Source organism: Sus scrofa, chromosome 9 (assembly GCF_054392235.1).
Source record: "Sus scrofa isolate SSC_HxYL_T2T_F1_AM1 chromosome 9, Sscrofa_HxYL_maternal_Yorkshire_Landrace_v2.0, whole genome shotgun sequence".
In the NCBI taxonomy this organism is placed as follows: Eukaryota; Metazoa; Chordata; class Mammalia; order Artiodactyla; family Suidae; genus Sus; species Sus scrofa.
The window spans coordinates 7,353,700-7,375,307 of record NC_139391.1 but is presented as its reverse complement, the minus strand read 5'-3'; the positions used below and the strand labels follow the sequence as shown (position 1 = coordinate 7,375,307).

General features: G+C 58.2%; 2 protein-coding genes across 35 annotated transcripts in view; both read left to right on the top strand.

Annotated features, from left to right (window-relative positions):
* STARD10 (StAR related lipid transfer domain containing 10) overlaps positions 1–13,178 on the top strand; it is a 44,207-nt gene extending 31,029 nt beyond the window's left edge. For 16 of the 19 annotated variants that reach the window (XM_084974175.1, XM_084974176.1, XM_084974173.1 and 13 more), the window contains 5 exon segments: positions 9,035–9,182; positions 9,754–9,857; positions 10,329–10,446; positions 12,477–12,529; positions 12,757–13,178. In XM_084974175.1, the coding sequence (XP_084830301.1) occupies positions 9,035–9,182; positions 9,754–9,857; positions 10,329–10,446; positions 12,477–12,529; positions 12,757–13,002 (669 nt within the window). In that variant the 3' untranslated portion in view covers positions 13,003–13,178. 19 annotated transcript variants of the gene reach the window in all.
* A 1,737-nt stretch (positions 13,179–14,915) lies between these two features.
* ARAP1 (ArfGAP with RhoGAP domain, ankyrin repeat and PH domain 1) overlaps positions 14,916–21,608 on the top strand; it is a 63,091-nt gene continuing 56,398 nt past the window's right edge. For all 16 annotated transcript variants that reach the window (XR_014814571.1, XR_014814572.1, XR_014814569.1 and 13 more), the window contains exon 1: positions 14,916–15,032. The gene's annotated coding sequence lies outside the window, so the exon portion shown is untranslated. The remainder of the gene's footprint in view (positions 15,033–21,608) is intronic.

Here is a 21,608-nt window from a genome sequence, read left to right as displayed (position 1 = left end):
ACAAGTTTGTGTCCTCTTTTGTTCATATAACATTGCATCTGTAGACGTTTCTCATATTGCTACAGAGTTATTAATTCACCAACATTTCCTGCAGCTGCACCCTGCCAGTCCTGCTCTGGGTTCTGGGGGGGCCCTGCACCTGCCGTGGGAGCCCAAAGTCCTCTGTCGCTGGGCGGCAGCCTTCAAGGTGATGTATCGTTCTAACCCAACCAGGTCCTGCTCTTTGTGGTGTTCCAGGTTGTCCTCGAATGTATTTTGCTAGTTACAAATGCAATAACAGGGGAGTTCCCGTCGTGGCGCAGTGGTTAACGAATCCGACTAGGAACCATGAGGTTGCGGGTTCGATCCCTGCCCTTGCTCAGTGGGTTAACCATCCGGCGTTGCCGTGAGCTGTGGTGTAGGTTGCAGACGCGGCTCGGATCCCGCGTTGCTGTGGCTCCAGCGTAGGCTGGCAGCTACAGCTCCGATTGGACCCCTAGCCTGGGAACCTCCATATGCCGCAGGAGCGGCCCAAAGAAATAGCAAAAAAGACAAAAAAAACAAAACAAAACAAAAAAAAAAAACAAAAAAAAAACAAATGCAATAACAGAGTCATGAATATTGTAACAAGACTTTTTTTTTTTTTTCTTATTTTTGTATTTTTTTTTCCTTGAATGTAGATTTCTGGCCCTGGGTTTTCAGGAACTGAGTTGAAAGATATGTTTTTAAGATTTTAAAAATATTTGCCAAATTGCTTTTCAAAATAGTGAAACCAGTTTGTTTTTGCTGTCACTAACTGGCTAATAGTTTTATCATATCCTCACAAGCAGAGAGTACTTTCTTTATTTTTGCAAATTTACTAAGTATAAATTGATATTTCAGTACAGCTTTAATTTCCTTTTCTTTATCAGAACTATTGAAGATCTTACAGCAAGTCCCAGAATCTCCCCCGAACCTGTCTCTGGCCCCCTCCCCCCCTCACACCTCATTTTATGAGAGGATGATGGGAGAATCATCAGCCTCCAGTGCCCTGGGGAGAGAGTGCCATCCAGGAGGTTTTCACAACCACCCTTCCTTCTGACCTCCACAAAGCACTGAGGGCCACCAGCCACGGCCGAGCACGGCCTCTTGGTGGCTCACCTGTCTCTCCTTCATTTTGGCAACAGTTCTTTACTAAACTCTGCCAGGCACTGGCGACACCAAGATGAACAAGGGGCCAAGATGAAAAGGTGCGTCGCAGGGTGTCCTGATGAAGCGGGGCACGGGGTGGAGGAGTAGCCTCCCAGACCAACCTGCAGAATTTAGGGACAGGGTAGGCTGCCCAGGCAGGGCACAGCCAGGCTGAAGTTAAAGGACAGGACAGCAAGGGCGCCAGCCAGGGGAGAGGTCCTGGAAAAGCAAGACTTATCCCACCTTTCTCCTCCTGCATGCGCCCCCCCCCACGCCCGCTTCCCCTGATCCAGGTCAGTAACCTTGGAGCTGCTCTTGAGATCTGCATGGGGGAACATGGGGGAACATGGGGGAAGGTATTAGGGGTCTCCATTCTGGAGGCTCCAGAAACTCAGAGCCAAGGGCCTCTTGGCTTGATGCTGGCCCTCTGGGGCCTTTGGGAGGGGCGGTGGAGGGCCTGAAACCAGCAAGCAGGGGGCGCTGGTGGGGGGGGCCTGGAGCAGACAGGGCAGAGGGGCCGCTGGAGCTGAGCCTCTCCTGTACCGTGTGCCCTGGGCAGTCTCTGCATCTCGCAGTGCCCGGACTGAGGGGGAGGGCGGCGTCTGGCTGTGGGTCGTGAGGGTGGGCCACCTCCTCTCCCTGTCCCGCCGCCCTGTGGCAGGAGCTGGGGCATTTCTGTGGGTTTCAACTTTGTTCCTTGCCCCCGCATATCCTGCCCTTCGGTATTGGCAGGAGAGGGCCCCCCCTGGCAGGGCCTGAGCAATCAGGGAAAGCTTTTGGGGCCTGGGGCTGGACAAAGGGCAGCTGCTGCCGGAAGCTTTATGTACAAGTCTCATTTAATCCTCACAGCTCCACTCTGAAGCCAGGATTGTCCCTGTTTGACAGATGAAGGTACTGGGACTCGGAGCTGAAGTCCTTTGCCCAGGCCAAGGCCGCAGAGACAGGATGTGGCAGGGCAGAGGCCTATCTGGCCTGACAGCTTGGGACTGCCGAGAGCATGAGCCTAGGGGGTCCAGCCAGTCTGGTGGCAATGAGATGGCCCAAGGCTTCTCAGAGGGGGCTTGTAGGTGCAGAGCTCCAGTGCTGGGCTTTGGAAAAGCACAGCCTTGCTTTTGAGCCCAGCGAGGCCCAAGGTTGGAGTCAGGAAGATCTCTGAACTTCACCTCCCGGGTCAGCAGGCCCTCCTGAATCCAGTGAGGGCTGCGTGATAACCATCAATTAACCAAGGCAATTTCCAGTTGCCAGTGTGTCTGGTGTGTGTTTTAGCTGGGCCAGTCCTGCCCCTTAATGAGGGGGGCAGAAAGTCCCGACACTTTGGGGTCAGGCGCACCCAGGTTCTGTTAGCCTGGCCATCCATCACTTTAGCCATGTGGCCTTAGTCAATCATTGTACCTCTCTGGGCTTCACTTTATGCATCTGTAAAATGGGGGTGCTGATACCCATCAGGGTGTTGGGAAGGTAAGAGACAGTGTCTGCCCAGATGGCGTCTGGGTGCCCTTGGCAGCTGGCAGCGGTGGTTTGACCTAAATTTCAGCCCCTGTGGGTCCATGGTCCAGGTGCTGCTGTCTCCTTTGTGCGATGATGAATTAGTAGTTTGGAGCACATGGTCATGGTTATTGAGGTTGTAGCTGTTGTTCGGGGCTCTGATTGATTTCACAGCTAGTACCTCATCCCTGGTCTGTTTTTACTGTGGTTCTTCTGGGCAAGGGTGATTTATTGAACTGTTAACAAAACTGCTAAAATGCAGTATGGTGAGAAGTTAGCACTGGAGTTCCCGTCGTGGCACAGCGGAAACAAATCCCACTAGGATCCATGGGGATGTCGGTTCGATCCCTGGCCTCGCCCAGTGGGTTAAGGATCCTGCATTGCTGTGGCTGTGGTGTAGGCTGGTAGCTGCAGCTCTGATTTGACCCCTAGCCTGGGAACCTCCATATGCCATGGGTGCAGCCCTAACAAGACAAAAGGCAAACCAAAAAAAGAAGTTAGCACAGACTGAGGGATGTTTTGTAGCCCAAAGGGACCCCTTACCCCTCTCTGGGCCTCGGTTTCCCCGGTGCTGCCTGAGCAGTGGTGGTGAAGAGAGTGTCTCCTGAGTCTCCAGGGCTTTGAGATAATCCGTGTGCCCCGCACATCCCACAGGCAAGGGTGTGGGAGAGCTGTTGTGTGAGGTCTTGGGGTGCATAGGCAAGACTTGGATCCTTCTGTCTGTGTCTCAGTTTGCTTGTTACTGCCCTGGCCATTGGCCCTCCAGGCCACACAAGAGCCCGTGGACATGACCTGACTTCTTTTCCCGTCTCAGGCCAGCCATCTCCCTGGATCCTGGGAGATGGTGCAGCCCCTCTTCTCACCTCCTGTGGAGATTCCTCTTTCTCTAATGCTGAGCGCTGGGGAGGTGCCCCAGAGAAGCACAGAGCAGCGGAGGGGAGGGAGGCCGTAGAGCGAGACGCTGCTGGGGCACTGGACCCTGCCCTGTACTTATTTATTTAAGCCTCCAGGCCTTTGCACCCACCAGTCTCTCTGCCCGACATGCCCTCTGTCCCCTGTAGCAGCTCAGCTCCTTTCAGGCTCAGTTGCCCGCTGATCCCACAGCTCCCATTACCACCCCCCTGCCCCCCGCACCCCCCCTCCCGCTCCCCCCAGCTCATTCTCATTTTGTGCCCCCATCTCTCCCACCATCCACCCCGTGGAGCCTCCTTGCGCAGGGCCCAGGTCTGCTTCACCTCCCAGTCCCTGCTGCCCAGTTGCAGGCCTGGCACATGGTAGATTCCAGAAAGTGGTGACTGGATGGACGGAGGAAAGAGTGGTGCCTCGGACTCAGACTATAAGGGGGCGCATGCACACGTGACCTGGTTCTAGCCCTGAGGGAGCCTGCTGAGTAATAATACCAGCCAGCCACTGTTTGGGGGGTATCTACTACGTGCCAGGCATGGGGCAACATTATCTCATTTAATTTAATCATAGCGTCACCATGACATAGGTGCTTTTATTAGCTTCACTTTTTACGTGAAGAAACCAGGACTTGGGCGGGTTAAACCTGTGCCTGTGGGAGAAGCTGGGGTTGCAACCTGGGGTTGCTGGACTCAGGCGCCTGCAGGAATCTCCCTAAGGGCCTTCCTTGCCTGTCTAGTCCCCTCCGCGCAGGGCCCCGCGGAGGTCTGGGCAGCCCAGTTCTCTACCTCATGGGGTTTGGAACGAGTACAGTGTAGGGGACACAGTCTCATTTCTCTGGTGTCACCGCTCCCTCTGGGTCTCAGTTTTCTCAGCTGTAAAATGACTGCATGTCAGACTTCCTGCTGTAAACCAGGCCTTTTGGGCTTTGCAGCCAAGCATAGCTCGCTCCCTGGCTGAGCAGCCGTGGTGCGGCCTGGCCTCCAGCTCCTAGGTGCTCACAAAGTGACTGATTTACCCAGCGCGCTGCGGGTTCCGGCCACAGCCCGCCCACCAGGTGCTCGCTGGTGACTCCCCCCGCCCCCGCCCCGTCCCTCCAGAAGCCTCTTAGAATTACTTTGCCCGTGTGGCGGCTGCCGCCGTGCACAGGAACAATGCTGGATGTAATTTACCCCTCTTGGCGCAGCCCTGCTGCCTCCCGGGGGCTGCGGAAAGAGCTGGGCCCAGAGCCAGGGCCCCAGCCAGGCAGGACTGGCCACCGGCACCACTCAGTTTTCTTCCCTGCAGCAGCGCTGCCACAGCCCGGGTTCTCAGCTTCCCCCAGGCCTCACAGCTGGCCCTCCTCCCCAAGAGGTGCGGGGAGCTTGGGAAGCCTTTGAAGTCTCCCTCTTAAAGATAAAATCTCAGGCGGGGTTTATGCTTAACTCAGCGCAAGGCCCTCCCACTGCCAGCTGTCTCAGAGGGAGGCTGCGGTCCTGAAGCCACAGAAGCCCAGGGGGAGAAGGGCAGTCTGGGCAGTGTGTACCCAGCCGTGGGTGCAGTGAGGCCTGGCACTGAGACCGGCCCTAGGAAGAGGCGTGCCCAGGTGAGAGTCTCATCTACAAAGCCTGCTTCTGCGGTCACTTCCCCTCCATACACTCACTGTCTGGGATAACACATTTGAGGACTTGCAAAGGCAAACCGGCTTCCAAACTTGGCTTTGGAGGCGTTCTGGTTTCCTCAGACGCCGCACTTGAATGCTTCTTGGTGGTTGAGTATAGGAAGCTCTGGTTTTGAAGCTCTGAGGCTTCCTGGCTGCATGACTTGGGGAGGTGGTTTCCTCTCCTGAGCTTCAGCTTCTATTCTGCAGCACAGCAGTGACCCAGCTCGTAAGCTGGGGTGAAAGGTGAGCGTATGTGTCGAAAGTCAGGTGCAGCACCTGGCCCTCCTCGTGGCTAGTCCGTGGCAGGTTGTCTGAATGCTCCTGGTGATGCCAGATCTGGCCTCTGCTGCCTTCCCCTCCCACCTCTCTCATTGCTTTATTTACGCCCCTCGTTCCTTCATGCATGCAGGTTTCATTGGTCTCTTTCAGTCTGATGTAGTTCCTGGATCTTTCCTTAACTTTCATCACCCTGATTCTTAGAGACCAGAGATTTGGGAAAGTCCTTCATTTGGGGACTCTTATTCCTTATAATTAGATTTAGGTCATGCGTCTTTGACGAAATGTCGCATGAGTGGTGCCTGGATTCTTTTCATTGCATCCTATCAGGCAATGAATATCCAGTTGTATGCTGTCCCCTCACTGATGACATTCACTTTGATCACTTGATAAAGGACGTATCCTCCAGGTAGTGTGAAGTTACTGACTTGATGCCAAGGTACTTTGAAATTATGCAAATACCCTAGTCCTCATTAAACCTTCAATTTTTTAATTTATTCATACACGTGTATACTTTGGTTTCCTATTCTGTGGAATAGCATCTATTACTGCCATTATTTATTTTAATACATGGGTTGGCCCAGCTTTAGCCCCTGGTAGGGGACCAGTTGTCCTAATTTGCCCAGGGCTGAGGGGTTTCCTCGGATGGGGACTTTCTGTGCTAAACCGGGACGGCCTCGGGGAGAGCCGGATGGAACCCCGATGGCCATGGAACCAGCGGGAGCCCTTGCCTCTGGCTCCTGCGTCTGCTGGGCAAGGTCTCTATCGTTCTGGGAGTCTGTCCATCCTTACATTCTGGCACAGGAAGATGTTCTGGGCTCGTCTACACGGTGCCCCAGCCCCAGGAATCACGCGTTTCTCCAAGACCTGGAAGCAGACTGGCGAGTGTCCGGCCTTCGGGGCTGGAGCAGATGGAGCTCCTCCAGCTTTTCCTCCAGGCTACATGGTTCTCTCTGTTCCGAGTGAACTTCTCCAGGAGGACTGGCCCCCACCTGCCCCACCCCCCAGAGCTGACCTCCTGGGCAGTGTGGGTGCCTCCCCACTTCCAAGTTGGTCTCCTTCCTCAACTGGACGCCTCTGGAGGACTGGCCTCATTTCTCTCTCTGACTCTTCTGTGCTCTACACAGAGCTGGAGCTGGTTCAATGACTGGGTCCAGTCATACCCCCTTGTGGAGCAGAAAAGCAAACAGGACAGGGAGGATGACTGCTGTGAGTATGCAGGCTGGAGCTGTCCTTAAACTTCAGGGTTTTTTTTTTTTGTTTTTTTTTTGGTCTTTTTAGGGCCGCATCCGTGGCATATGAAGGTTCCCAGGCTAGAGGCTGCATCAGAGCTGCAGCTGCCAGCCTATGCCAGAGCCACAGCCATGCAGGATCCAAGCCGCATCTGTGACCTGCACCACAGCTCACGGCAACGCTGGATCCTTAACCCACTGAGCAAGGCCAGGGGTTGAACCCACGTCTTCATGGATAGTAGTCAGGTTTGTTAACCACTGAGCCACGATGGGAACTCCCCTTTTTTAACTGAAATGGGACTAGTACGTCAGGGCTCATATATTGCTGTAGTAATAAAACGCAGCAGTGTGCAGCAAGCACTTAGGTTGGTACCTGGCAGCTGGTGATCGTGTCTCAGTGTCTCTGTGGATCCTTTTATTTAAATGCTTTTCGTTATTGCAGAAACGTACTATATATTTTAGATAATTAAAAATACAGACGGCAAAAGGAAAACAGCCATCACATGGTCGTCAATAGACTTCGTCGGCATTCACACCTTGGCTGTTGCGCTTCCCGGGCTTTTTCCGAGCGTGTATTCCTCACCCCAACCCCGGAGGAGATGACATCATGCATTCCATTCTGTAACCTGCTTTCCCTCAGGCAGCAGGCTCCATCATGGTGTTCCAGTAAATTTTTAGCACATTTAATTAATACTCAGGTCATAGTCACATTTCTCCACTTGTCCCAAAAATGTCACTATAGCTATTGTGGCCAAGCCAGGATGCAACTCGGAGCCACACTCTCTATCTGGTTATTTGTCCTGTACGTTTCAGTTTAGCCCAGTCCGGCCCCTTCCTATGACACTGACCAGTAGAAGAGACTTGACCAGTAGCCCTGCAGAATGTCTCCCCAGGGAGTTCCTGCCGTGGCTCAGCGGAAATGAATCTGACCAGTATCCATGAGGACCTGCAGGTTCCATCCCTGGCCTCACTCAGTGGGTTAAGGATCCATTGTGGCCGTGAGCTGTGGTGTAGGTCACAGGCGTGTCTTGGGTGTCTTGGATCCCATATTGCTGTGGCTGTGGTGTAGGCCGGCAGCTACAGCTCCAATTGGACCCCTGGGTGGGGCCCTAAAGAGAGGGAGAAAAAAAAAAAAAAAAAAAGATTGTCACCATCTGGCTTCGTCTTGTACTGTGGTGACACTTAACTTGTTCCTCTGTCCTTTGCATTTTCTGTAAAGCGAAGCACATTTAGGGCTTGACGAGTTCACTGGGGCCTAGCATGCCCAGTAGGTGGTGTGACATGTCCTTCCTGGGCCCTCTCATCACCGCCAGTGGTGCCAAGGCCTAACCCAAGTTTGGGAGGACGGTGACGGGAACCCCCCTCACATAGTTGCACATATTTCCTTTTTAGTAGAAAGTGGTGTGTGTGGTTCTCTTGGCACCATCTGAACACCCAATTCTGGGAAACTTTTTAAAATTACGCAATAAAAACTTGTCCATTTGCTGAGGGGAACTTGATCCCGGGGTTTGGGCTCTCGGGTGAAAACATTCACAGAACAAAGATACGGACTCTTTCATCTAGCTGAGTGCAAATCTGGTTCTATTTTACTTGCTTTCCAGACATATGATCTAGGTTAAACCCCAGCTCTGCTTCTTACCAGCTGGGTGATCCTAGGCAAGTTCCTTGCCCTCTCTGAGCCTTCAGTTTCTCCTTGGATTTCTTGTCGGACAGAGTTATTGTGGGGGCTAAATTTTTCAAAAAAAAAAAATGTTTCCTGGGCTCTTTTCTCCCCTAGATGGAAAGCTGTTTGAGAAAAAGGCTAGTAAATAGTAAGAAATCCAAAGATGTTTGTTGAATGGCAGCGGGGGGGCGGTGGAGAGGACAAATGGTCCAGCCAGGTGGTAAGTACCATGGAGCAAAGAAACAAGGAGATCATCCGTTTAGGCATCTGGTTGTTCATTCATGCTTCCACTTCATTTACCATGTACTCATCCCAGCCTGTGTGCTGAATCAACTGTGAACCTCTGCCCCTGACATTCAGGGGCCTGGAGGGCACAGATAAGGAGACTCGGTGTATGGGAGTCCAGAAGCCTGGCTGGGTAGTTCAGGAAGACTTCCCAGAGGAGGAGAGTGGGAGGAATGGGGCGGTTCGGCAGGGGCTGAGCTGGGGAGACGGTCTCTGGAGGCCGCCTGCTGGAACAGGTGGCTCTGGGAGGCCCGGACAGGACCCATGACCAGAGGCGAGCCTCCACTGGCTTCAGAAGCAGCCGTGCCTCCCAGTCCTCCTCTTCCCCCCCCCCCCCCCCGCCTGTCTGCCCTCCTGCCCCCTGAGCAGGGCTCTGACAACCCGCCTGTCTGTCCGCAGTGCCGGATGGAGTGTCGCGATGTGCCAGCGGAGACGCTCTACGACGTCCTCCACGACATTGAATACCGGAAGAAGTGGGACAGCAACGTCATTGAGACTTTCGACATTGCCCGCTTGACAGTCAACGCTGACGTGGGCTATTACTCCTGTGAGCAGGCGCAAGCACGTCCACCTGCACCCGGGCCTCCGCGCCGGCCTCCGCCTCCCATCTCCCCTCCTCGTGGCCCCCCCAGGGCCAGGCTGCTCAGAGGCCCCAGGGCAGAGCTGTAGGGCCGCCCTCCCTGACACCCTCTCCGCTCCCAGACATTTGGGCACACGTGCAGGTAGACTTGCAAAGGCATACGCATTCCCAAGTTCACGTATACACGTTCCACACAAACACACAGGCACACAGAGGCATGTGTGCAGCCCACAGCCCATGCCGTGTGCTCAGCCACGTATTTCACGTATACACACAGTAACACCACTGCTCACACACCGATGTTCACGTCTACACACAGGTCAGGCCAGCAAGGTGAGGAAGGGCTGGCTGGAGTTAGGAGCACAGAGGGTTCTTTCCCAGTTCCAGAAACTAGGTCTGCGGGGTGGGGGCCGGTATCTGTTTGGATCGGGGGAGCTGGCAGTTAACCGGGCATCCCTGTGTCCCTGGGCTCCGTCACGCCCGCCCTTGCAGGCTGGCAGGCGGGCAGTCTGGCTGAACTGTCCCTCGCCCTCCACAGGGAGGTGTCCAAAGCCCCTGAAGAACCGTGACGTCATCACCCTCCGCTCCTGGCTCCCCATGGGCACTGATTACATCATCATGAACTACTCAGTCAAACATCCTGTGAGTCACCCCACCATCCCTGCTGGGTGGGCAGGGCCAGGGACCGAGCCTGAGGAGTGGACTCTGGCTGCTACCAAGACTTCTCCGTGACTTCAGGCCAGGCCTGAAGCCCGCGGGCCCTCAGCTTCCTTCCTGTGCAGTGAGAAGAATGGCTCCTGTGTCCCTGCGGGGGCTTTCAAGCAGACGAGGGGAGCACAGTGTGGGCCTTCAGTGCTCCAGTGGGGGCTGGAGGGAAAGGGGGGACCAAGAAGCGAGAGGCAGGGTCCTCCAGCCCGCCCTTGATGTCCGCGCCAGGCAGGACAGGCAGGTGCAGGTGGCTGCAGGGCAAGGCGGTGTGTATGTGCGAGTGTGCGTTTGCGCGTGCGTGTGTGTGTGTGTGTGTGTGTGTGTGTGTGTGTGCGCTTGGTGTACTCACAAAGACATCTCCTTTCCTACACCTGAGTCTCACCTCCCTGTGCCTTCCATCCCCAGAAATACCCGCCTCGGAAAGACTTGGTCCGAGCTGTGTCCATCCAGACGGGCTACCTCATCCAGAGCACGGGGCCCAAGAGCTGCGTCATCACCTACCTGGCCCAGGTGGACCCCAAAGGTGAGGGCTTGGCCCTGGAAGCCCATCAGGGTCCTTCCCTTTACCTCAGGGGATGGGGCTTGATCTGCTGATCCAGTGGGATCCAGAAGGGTCTCTGTTAGGAAGTGTTTTGCATTTGGGGGCATTTGCACCCAAAACATCCTTTGAACCAAAGTTTGAGGCTTTACAGTGGTTTGAAAAGCAAGGGCCGCGGTGGTAGTCGCCCTCCACGGATGCTGGCAGAGCTCTCTTCCCGGACTCCTGGCCCCTCCCCGCTCTGACTTGCCCCCTACTCACTGGCTGTTCCCCCTCTGACTTATTGGCCCCCTTCCTGGAGGCTTGGGTTTTCCAGGCCCCAGTCCTCTTTCCCTTGGGAGGGCCCAGCCACTCCCGAGGCTTCTGTGACCAGGTGACCATGGGCCTCTATGCTGAGATCCAGATCCCCGGGGCCACTGGCTTCCTGGACATGTCCCTCAGGATGTCTCTTAGGCCCCGAGGCTCCCTGTATCCAGCTCTGAACTCACTGTCCCCGTTGCTAACTCAGCCTTCCTCCTAAATCTCCTCCTCCATCACCCTCCGGTCACCCATGCCAAGACCCTGGGGGTGTCTGGGGCTCCTCTTCTCAGCTCCCCGATCTCATCGCTGGTTCGCAATGATTCTTCCTCCTAAACATCTCCTGAATCTGTTGTTCTCTCTGTACTCAGCCATGTTGTCTGGCCGCACAGCTACCAGAGGGATTTTTCCCAAAAAGCTTATTTCCCTGTGACTCTCTTCTGCTTAAAATTCTTTTGCGACTTTCCATTGCCCTCAGAGTGCAGTCCGGCCCCCGGCCCCGGGTTTTCCAGTCTCTCCCCGCAGCTCACGCCTGTCAAGGCAGCCTTCTCCTCCCCCTGGAAACACCTCTCCTCCCTCCCTCCTCCCTCCAGGGCTGCTTCAGCTGTCACCTCTTCTGCCCCTGACACCCAGAGGAGTTGCTGGCTCCCTGCCCCTGGGTCCCCCTCTAGCAGAGCCCCTGGCACACTCTTGGGCCCCCGGACAGTGAGTTCCTCTCTCAGTCCCTGGGCCGGTCCAGGGTGGGCACCACTGAGTGAATGTGGAGTGAGCGAGGGAATGGATGAGGATGAGAGGAGGTGAGCCTGCGCATCTGTGCCTGGGCAGGCCCCCAGCACCCCCAAGAGCCACCGGCCCGGGCCCAGAGCTTCCCACTGCCTCACTGAGTGTTGGGTGCCAGAGGCAGAGCGGACACTTGGCAGTGAGACCAGGGGAGAACTGGACCATTGATGCCAGGCCAGGCCAGGCTAGGGTGCTCAAGTGAGAGGCCTCTGCAGCAGCTGGGCTTCCTGGGCCGGGGGCTGTGGAAGGACAGTCAGAGCAAGAGAGAGCATCAGGGCCCTTCAAGGTAAGGGGGTTAGAGGTGCGAGGGGGAGGCCAGCGCGAGTGGAGGGGAGGCGGCAGGCGGGAGCTCCACTGGCGGGGATTTCAACCCCTGTGCTGCCTGTGGTCACCTAGGACCCTGTGGTTTTCTTCCATGCAGCCCTCAGGGGCTCAGCAGAGGGAGGTGGCCGAGCAGCCTGGGGCTGGGGCTGGGGCTGGGGGTATAACAGAGGATTTGTTCTCCCGAACCTGAGGTAGAAAGAGGGAGTGAAGACGAGAAAGGCGGAGTTCCCGCGGTGGTGCAGTGGAAACGAATCCGACTAGGAACCATGAGGTTGCGGGTTCGATCCCTGGCCTTGCTCAGTAGGTTAAGGATCCGGCATTGCCGTGAGCTGTGGCCGCAGATGCGGCTCGGATCCTGCGTTGCTGTGGCTGTGGCAGCAGCTGTAGTTCTGATTAGACCCCTAGTCTGGGAACCTCCATAGGCTGCGGGAGCGGCTCTTAAAAAAAAAAAAAAAAGATGAGAAAGGCTTACAGGACTCGCCTCACCTCCCTCCCCTTCCCCCTCCCCGGAGAAGGGGGTGTCCCCTCTGGAAGCCCCAGGCTGGAGGGAGGGGGCTGGGTCCCTGAGGCGGCTTCTTCCCTTTTCTCCTTACTCCCTGTCCCTGTCCTCACAGGCTCCTTACCCAAGTGGGTGGTGAATAAATCTTCTCAGTTCCTGGCTCCCAAGGTGAGTGGCCTTGGGCCTTTGGGGTACGGAGGTTGGGGGAGAGGGTTCCGTGACGGGGGACGGAGTCGGGGGTGGAGACTTGGAGCCGGGGGCGGGGCTAGGGCTGAGGGGCGGAGTCAGGCTCCAGGGAGGCGGGGCCGGCGGCTGCAGAGCGCGGGAGGGGACGCGGCGGAGACTTAACCCTGCGCCCAGCTCACCCCTGACTCGGCGGTGCGGCGGGTCCGCAGGCCATGAAGAAGATGTACAAGGCGTGCGTCAAGTACCCGGAGTGGAAGCAGAAGCATCAGCCGCACTTCAAGCCATGGCTGCACCCGGAGCAGAGCCCGTTGCCCAGCCTGGCGCTGTCGGAGTTGTCGGTGCAGCACGCGGACTCGCTGGAGAACATCGACGAGAGCGCCGTGGCAGAGAGCCGAGAGGAGCGCGCGGGCGGCGCGGGCGGCGAGGGCAGTGACGACGACACGTCGCTCACCTGAGCGGGGCACCACGGCAGGGACCGAGACACGACGGGGCGGAGCCCGGGGCGGCGGATCCTCCCGCGCTTTCTCCCCCCCCCCCCCTCCCCCGCGCCTCCCGGGGACGCTGGGTTTGGGCCCAGGCTGGCGCTGCGGCCCGGCTGGACACGGCCCCAATAAACGATCCCACAGCCTCAGCCGGCTCATCGCCGTGCCTGCTTCCCACCTGCTCAAGGCCGGTGCCCTTGGCCCCGCTGTTCTGCAGTTCCTTTTATTCATTTTACTACTCATCACTCGCCTTTGCTCCTTTAGGGACCCTCTCATCTCCCGTAGGTAGCTGGAGGTGGCCGGGGTGGTGCTTGTCACCCTCTCCTGTCAGTGCTGTGTTGGTTCTCCTTGCGTCTGCTCATTGGTTCACTCCTCATCCATCCACCTGACCTCGAGCGTGCATTCTGCCAGTCACTCCAGGCTATCTGGCTGCCTTTCCTGCTTTGAGAGAAGGGGCAGGTCCGCCCAGAGGCCCAGGGTCAGAGAGTGGGGTTCTCCTATAAGACCTTCAGCCTAACGCCCTCTCGGTCCACACTATGGAACCAGGGCCTGACGTTCTTCAGTTGTGACAGAAGGAGGGGGAGAGGCCCCTCAGTCTCAGACCGCAGGGCTGTGGGCCTAAGAGCTTTGGTTGGTGCAGCATGTTCTGGAGAGAGTTTGAGGGTTGAGGTGTCATCAGACTCCAGTGGAGGGACCAGGCCCTGTGATTTGAGCCCTCCTCAGCTCACTTAGAAGACCTCAGGCCTGAGTTAATAGAAAGGGTGGGGCCTCCTGCCCTTTGCCAGTGGTTAGGTGCCAGCCCTCCGTCCTGTGTTCCACCTGCTGTTCTGCTGTCTAGGCTTTGGAGTCTAGAGGGATGTCTGGGATTTTCCTGCTCTCTGTGGCCCCGAGTGCCCTCTGCTGCCTGAAGGTTATTCCTGCAATCAGGTGGGGAGGAGGGCCCTGTGCTCCACCCTCTGCAGTGGTTTTGTACCCCATGGGGACTTGGAGCTGGAAGTTCTCCCCAAGATCCAGCCCCACCCTCCTCTCCCGGGATGTGACTTACCTTTGCCTTGTCAGGAGGTGCTCGGGGTCCACCTTTTCCTACAGGGGCAAGACGAATGTCCAGTAGGAGTGGGCAAGAGATTCTGTACCCCACCAAGACTTGGCCAGGGTACCCAGTACTGGCTTTGTAACTTCGGGCAAGGCCTGGAGCTTCTTAGACCCTTATTGCCAAAACCCGGGTGATGATTTTTATCTTCAGGCATATCCAGATAAAAGGAATAAGTTGCCCAGCTTGGTTTGACATGTAGTAAGTGAGTGCCCAAATTAATGACTCCCAATCTTAGCCCTGGACCCAGGACTCAGGAATGCCTGCCAAACCCCAGGCCCCATCCGTGTGTGTGTGCTGGCAGGATGGGTGCCAACCTCCCATTCTCTAGGCCAGGGAGGGTGCCTGATTGCCAGGACCTCTGGCTGCAGCCTTTAACCAAGGGATCCTTGGGCCCTCTACTGGCACCGCCCCTACCACCCTGCCTCTGAAAGATGTGGGCAAAAGTAGGATATCTTCAAAGAATGAAGTCGGGAAGGACTTCCTGGAGGAGGAGGTCAGGACCTTGATCTTCCAGCCTCCGACCGCCCCTTACCAGGGGCAGAGTCACCGGCAGAGGGATGGCAAGAGGCCGAGAGACGCAGGAAGAGATGGAGCCTGAGCGGGCGGGGGCGCTGGAGGGAGACCTGAGCCTCAGGAGACGGACGGTCCAGTGAGCCGCGAGAGAAACCGAGGAGACGCACAGCCGAGCGCGTCCGCAGGGAGCGCGTCCGGGCGTGGCCGGGAGGGGGCGTGGCCGCCCGGGGCCCTGCCCCTTCCCCGCCCTCCCCTCCCCGGGGCGTCACGTGGGGCTGGCGGAAGCGCCCGGCGGGGTGGGCGCGCCCGGCCTGCCGCCGAGACTCGGCTACGGCACCGGGAGTCGGTGGTGGCGCCGGGACCCCGGGTCCCCCCGTGGAGTCTTCGCTCAGAACAGGTCAGTGCGGCGGTGGGGGCCTCCCGCCCGCCACCCTGGGCCAGGTGTGGCCGCGGAGTTTCCCCATTCCGCAGACGGCAACGCCGAGGCCGCGCGGCCACTCTGCGCTCGGCGCCTACTTCCGCGGGCGTCTCGCTGGGTCACGTCGTCTGTTCTGACTGGCGGTGGGGATGGGGGCGCCTCCTGAGGGCGCGCGGTCGGGCCAGAGGCCGTAGGGAGGAGGGCGAACCGTCGGAACTAGGGGCTTCCAGCCCTTAGCTCCCAGAATCCGGAGCCCTCGGGGCGCCTAGATTTTCTTATCTGTGAGATACAGGCTCCCACCTCGTTGACCGCGGGCACCCTAACAGATCTGCACGGTCGTATGACCTTATGCGCTGGACCTGCGGCTTCAGTGATCTTGAGCAGAGTACTTCCGGTCTCTGCGCCTCAGCTCCCCACCGGTAAATGGGGCATGGCCTCCCCTGAGCTCCTACCTGGCCCAGTTGCTGGAAAAAGAAGGTGTGTGTTCACTGAATGGGGTCAAGACACAGGGAGTGGGTTATTGGGACTGGAGAGAGCAGACTTGGAGTGCAGCCTGGAGGCATGGGGTGGGTGTTTGCGCCCAGATCTCCAGGGCTGTGTGTTAGTGCTGAGGAGTTTTGGTGGGCATCTGGCTTAGGCATCCCCCACCCCCAGAGCTCCTGTCCCGGAGCCTTCCCTGATCCAGGCTTGGTGCGGGGAGGGCTCCAGGGTGGGACAGATATGTGGACGTTCGCAGGGATTTGACCTCAGCCGGCAACGAGGTCCAGAGAGAGGCACCCAGGATACCTGTCCTGGGAGAGCAGAGTGTCCAGGCCAGCAGAGACTGCCTAGCAAGCTCATTACAGGGTAAAAGGAGCCCCAAAGAGTCAGAAAACAGGTGTAGACAGGCCCAGGGATGAAATCAGCCCTTGGAAGCTCAGGGAGGAGGGATGACTCCAGTGGGCCTTGGCAGTTAAGTAGTATTCACAAGAGGAGGGCAGAGCTTATGCGAAGCAGGAACTTGGGTGGTGTGTCTGAGGCATGGCAGGTGGCTGCAGTGGGTTGCAGGGCTGGGATGTAGAGAGAACCAACCCCCCAGACCCAAGGCTGGTTGAGCAGTATCCAGACCCTGGTCCGGGGCTCCTGTCTCCCCACTCGCCACTTGCTCATTGGAGCTGGGCCAGACTCCTAACAACTGTGAGGTGGAAGTGAGCAGAGGCCACCAAGGCTCAGATTGCCTCCAGGCTTCACTGGAGCCCTCAGGCCTCCGCAGCAGCCCCAGCCTCACCCCCCACCGTCTCCCAGACTCCAGCCCTGCCGTACCTGCAGCCTCAGCCCTTTGTGCAGGGTGCTTGTCCTCCCTAACCTTCTGTGTCCTTTGGGACTTGGAGGCGGGCTGCTTATTGCCTCCTGCCTAGTCTTTCAGTTCCTGTGTAGTGGCGAGGAAGGGCCTCCTTGGAGCTTGGTGGGGAAGGGGACTGCAGAGCCACAGGGGTGACTGGGACCTGGGACAGTCCCTGTGCAGCCACCAAACACTATGTGACTCTGCAAGTCCCCAGACTTCTCTGTTTCCCAGTCCGTGGGGTTTGGTGATAAGCCCTGGTCCCATGCTCCGAAGAGAGACTGCTGGAGCAAGAACTGGGCCTTTCGGGAATCTAAATCCTTCCCTGGCAGTGTGTTTGAAAGAAGGAAAGGGGGTCACTTCAGGGGGTCAGGGTCTTTGAGAGTCCTAGGGGCTAGTAGTGGACTAGCCTAGTACGAAGCCCTGCGACACTCGCTGGAGAGAGGGGAGTCCCCTCCACTCTCCAGGGGCCCTCTCCCTCTGGCCAAGCTCAAAGCCAGCCGGCTGATGCCCAAACAAGTGGCCTCTGTTCCCAGGCTGGGGGGAGGGGAGGCAGGCCCTGGGCTGCAGGCCCGTCTGTCCAGCGCTGACCCTGCTCCCCCCCTCCACTCTGCACTCTGCATCTTAACCCTTGGGGTCCTGGGCTGGGCCCTGGGCTCCTTGAAGGCTGGTACCCCTTGCCCAGTAGCTGTCCCCTCCACCCCACTTTAGGCTCCCAAGGGTTCTGTTGCAGCAGGAGGGGGTGCAGTAGGACACGAGTTGGAAATGGAGAGAAGAGGAGGACGTGAGGTGGGAGGGAAGGAGGCTGGAGCACACAGGGCCTTGGCCCGTCAGAGACCGCTTGGCCCAGAAGCTTTTTTCACAGGTGGGGAGACTGAGGCCGGGGCCAGAGATCAGACCAGGACCCCACAGCAAGGCCCCGTGGGGGTTAGAACTGACTCGGCTCTTGGCCTGGGACCCCCTGGGGAGAGGAGAGGAACGAGAGGGAGCTGGCCTTGATTGGACACCGCACGTTTGTTACTTTTTAACTTGACATCATTCCACGCGACAAGGGTCCCTCTTCGGGGACATAGAACGGCTGCAGAAAGAGCTGGGGAATAGCGCGAGTGGGGACGATGCCGGCGAGCGTGCACGCAGCCCCGTGGGGGCTGACGCAACGATCACGCATGTTAACCACTCTCGTGCTCCCAGCGAGCCTGGAGGTTCGGGACCATTCTGCAGATAAGGAGACGGAGGCACAGAGAGGTTAAGTAACTTGCCCGGGATCTCAGCACATCAGTGTCAGAGCAGGGCCAGAACCTGGTGTCTGTGTGCCTCCTTTGGCCTCATTTCCAGCCCGATGTCATCCCTTGAGCTCAGTCCAGGGTCCCACTCAGTGAGGGGCTGTCCCCTTGGTGACCGAGGCAGCCTTGAGCAGAGCGTGACCCCAGCCAGGCAGCCCCGGGCCTTCCTTAGGAGCGGAGTCAGTCCCCTGGGTGGCCCCCGTCACCCCCTCCTCTGTGCCCAGTCCGGCTGCACTCTGTCCCTCTGTCGCGCTGCAGGGAGCGGCGTGGCATGTTCCAGAAAGGGGGTCTGAACCAAGGGTCTGAACTGCAGGAGACAGTGGGGAGGCCCTCAGGGGTCCCCGGCAGGGGCACGCCCCTAGAGCCGGGGCCTGCCCCTGCCGCACACCCACACCCTCCGGCCGGTCGGAGAGGACCCCCGTTCACTGAGCCCCCCCCCCCGTCAGGCCCCCAGACCCACGCATTCCCGCCAGCTCTGGGGGTGGCCCCGTTCAGTGGCCTGGGTGCTGGGGGGTGAACAGTGCATCGTTCGTCTTCCTCGTGGCCCTCCTATGGAACAGCCTTTGCGGGTGTTTTCCCGTTTTGCTTAGTTAGTTTTTAATGATCGTCAGGCTTTCCGTTATCGGTGTACAGTGTCGTGTCACTTTCTCTGTACAGCAGAGGGACCCAGCCGTGCGTGGATACACACATTCTTTTTCTCACATTATCCTCCATCCTGTCCCGTCACACGTGCCTGGATAGAGCTCCCCGGGCTGTGCAGCAGGATCTCAGGGCTCATCCACCCCACAGGCAAGAGTTTGCATCTAGTAATGTCTCATCCTTTGGAACATAGCTCAGGAGGGAGAACAAATTCTGCCCCATAGACAGGACACCTGTCCCAGACCATTGGGACAGTCAGAGTCACTGGGGGGCGATGGGGAGGAATTCAATCCCAGAGTTGTTATCTCACAGTAACAATAGCAGCATTAGCTGCTGTTTCTTGGAGGCTTACCGTGCGCCAAGCACTGTGCTAAGCATTTTATGTACTAAGTTCATTCCGTCCTCAACAGTCAGCCTGTGGGGTAGGGACTGTTCCCATTTCACAGATGAAGAAACCGAGGCCTAGAGAAGTGACGTGATTGCCCTGAGCTCCGCTGTTATCTAGAAGAGCTGGGAGTCTGGATTTCTACAGCTTCACGGGGAGAACCCTGAGCCCTGGGGGGTCACTGCAGGCAGACAAGAGCCAAATCCTGTCTTACCCTAGGAACTCCCAGTCGGGGTGACAGGCAGGGACTAGAGGGCCACCTGAGTAGGTGACATTGCTGGTGACCCGCTCTGGGGATGGGGTGCCTGCAAAGGCATCCTGCTTACAGCCAGACTGGCTCCTAGCCCCCAGGGGCCCAGCCCGGGGATGAGCGGCTCCTGGAGGTTGCTCCCTGCTCTTGTCCAGTCCTGTCCACTCTAGGCTTTGTTGAGTACTGTGCATCTCCCAGACCCCATTTACAGATGGGCAGACTGAGGGCAGTAGAGGCTGAGTGACTTGACGGAGTCTTGCAGCTGAGAAGTAGCCGCACTTGGCCTGAGCCCCAGGTGGAGGCTCTGAGGCCCCTACCCTTCCTCCCCTTTGGGCCTGGCAGGGCCTCCTGGCTCGAAAGCCTGAGCTTCCTTCAGACACTGCCCACCTGCCTTGTCACAGAATCCGTCTTTCTCTCTGACCAAACCAAGGACCTGCTTCCTCTCAGGGTGGCTGCCGTCTGGTCCAGCTTGTTGGGGACCCAGTGGACATGGCTGGGGAGCGTGGGCCTGGAGCTGAGGGGCTGACCTTTGTGGCTGACCTTCGTGGTCGAGGGTGCGAGGTTCATGGCCAGTGGGGCCCAGAGGCAGACCCAGGGGTCAGAGAGCACCCCCAGCTCCACCCGGGAGCGAGAAATGTGGCAGAATCTTCCTTCCCCTCACTGTCCTTATTGTCGGGAGAACAGAAGCTTGTGAGGGCAGGGGGGCGAGAGAGGAGGAGGGGGACCTCCCACAGCCCCTCCTCTGTCCCCATTCCCAGGCAGGGAGCCGCAGGGTCACACTGCAATCTCAGCTGCCCTGGGCTCCTGGGGAAGCCTGGCTGAGTCCTGCCTCCTTCTGAGTGTCAGGGCCTAGGACGGGGGAGCGGTAGCTGAGCCTCCCTTTCTCCCGGTGCCTGGGTCTCCTCTGGGCACCCCTTCTCCCCCCACCCCCTGCTGGGACCAGGGTGCTGCCTGTAATCAGCCTTGGAGACGGGAGCCTGTCCCTGGTTCAGTGAGAGGCCTTGAGCTGCTCAGGGACTCAGCTTCCCTGGAGCTTCAGGGAGGGAGCAGGAGGCAGTGGCTCCTGGGACATCCAGGCTCCCAGGTGTGAACAGATCAGGATGGGAACCAGCCACACAGGGCAGGTGAGGGTGCCACGGGGTGGTGGGGGCCGAGGACTTCTCCGCAACCCCTGCCCCCGCTCCCCCATTGGGCAGTGAGATTTTAGGATGCGGAGTCTGAGATTCTAGGCAGCGGGGATCAAGGAGTCTAGGGTTTTAGTGCTAACAGTCCCAAGCTTCCAAATTTCCAAAATTCGAGGTTCCAGGAGCCTGCCAAGTCTGGAATTGAGCCGAGGGGGTCCTGGGTTGAGGCCGAGTCCTGTGTCACACCCTGGCCAGACAGACAAGGCCTGGAGGGTTTGTCAGGGCTGCTTGGGGGACAGTGGCCCAGCTGGCTTCCAGGCTGTACCTGTTCCTTGCACCCACCGCTCCCCACTGACACACCAGCTGACACACTCCTTTTAAGGAATCTGAGAGCCCAGTCCTGGAAAGGACTGGGTGGGTAGCAGGAGAGCCTGGCATCTGGGTGGGGAGGGGGAGGCGGGGGTGGGGAGGGGGAGGCTGGTGGCGGCCTGGGTCACAGCAAACTCTGGGCCGCCTTGCTGGGCAAACCAGGTCCTCCCTGGGCCGCATGGCCTGTGGCTCTGCAGGCCCAGGTCCAGCCCTGGAGCGTTAGAGCCAGGCTCAAGGACTCGGGGTGGTGGCCAGAGACCCCGGCCGGGAGCCCAGGGGGAGGCCCTGACTCTCCCTGGGAGGCAGGGAGCCTGGGCTGAGGCTAAGGGCCTTCGAGTAATTCACAGGGTCCCCCCAGCTCCATCCAGTGCCCATGTGGGTCTGTGGGCACAGGAGCTGCCCTCACAGGGCCATGGCACGGGACTGGGAGCTGCCCCATGGGGACCAGCGCTGCTTCTTCCCCTGGGGGAGGAGCCCTCCTGCTGGCCGACTTGCGGGCTGGGCCAGCCCTCGTCCCTCGGGAGCATCGTGCATGTTCCTGGCTGCACACGCATGTGCACTTGGGCCCTGACCACCCTTGGAGAACCCGCGCTTTTGCCTGTGTGTGCATGTGAGCAGCATTTGCTGTCCAGGGGGTTGGGGTAGGAGGCGCTGGCACTGCACTCTTGATGTGTGAGCTGGGGAGGCTTTTACCCACTTGAGTGTGGCTCTGCAGTAAGATGTGACAATTTGTTCCCAGGGGCTGCCCTGGCCTGGTGGGGAGGAAGGGCCTGCCTGAGGGCAGGGCTGGGGGCTGAGCTTTGCCAGGGGACAGCAGGACAGCTTTGGGGTGGGGTCTCTCTTGCTAAAGTCCCACCTCCCCCCTCACCTTGGGCTATTCCTCGTCTCTCCTCCCCTCTCCTTCTTCATTAATTAGTTAATTAATTAATTTGTCTTTTTAGGGCTGAACTCATGGCATATGGAGGTTCCTGGGCTAGGAGTTGAATCGGAGCTGTAGCCGCTGGCCTATACCACAGCCACAGCAACACCAGATCCAAGCCGCGTCTGTGACCTACACCACAGCTCTCGGCAATGCCGGATCCTTAACCCACTGACCGAGGCCAGGGATCAAACCCGCGTCCTCATGGATACTAGTCAGGTTCATTTGCTGCTGCGCCATGACTGGAACCCCATCCCCTGTCCTT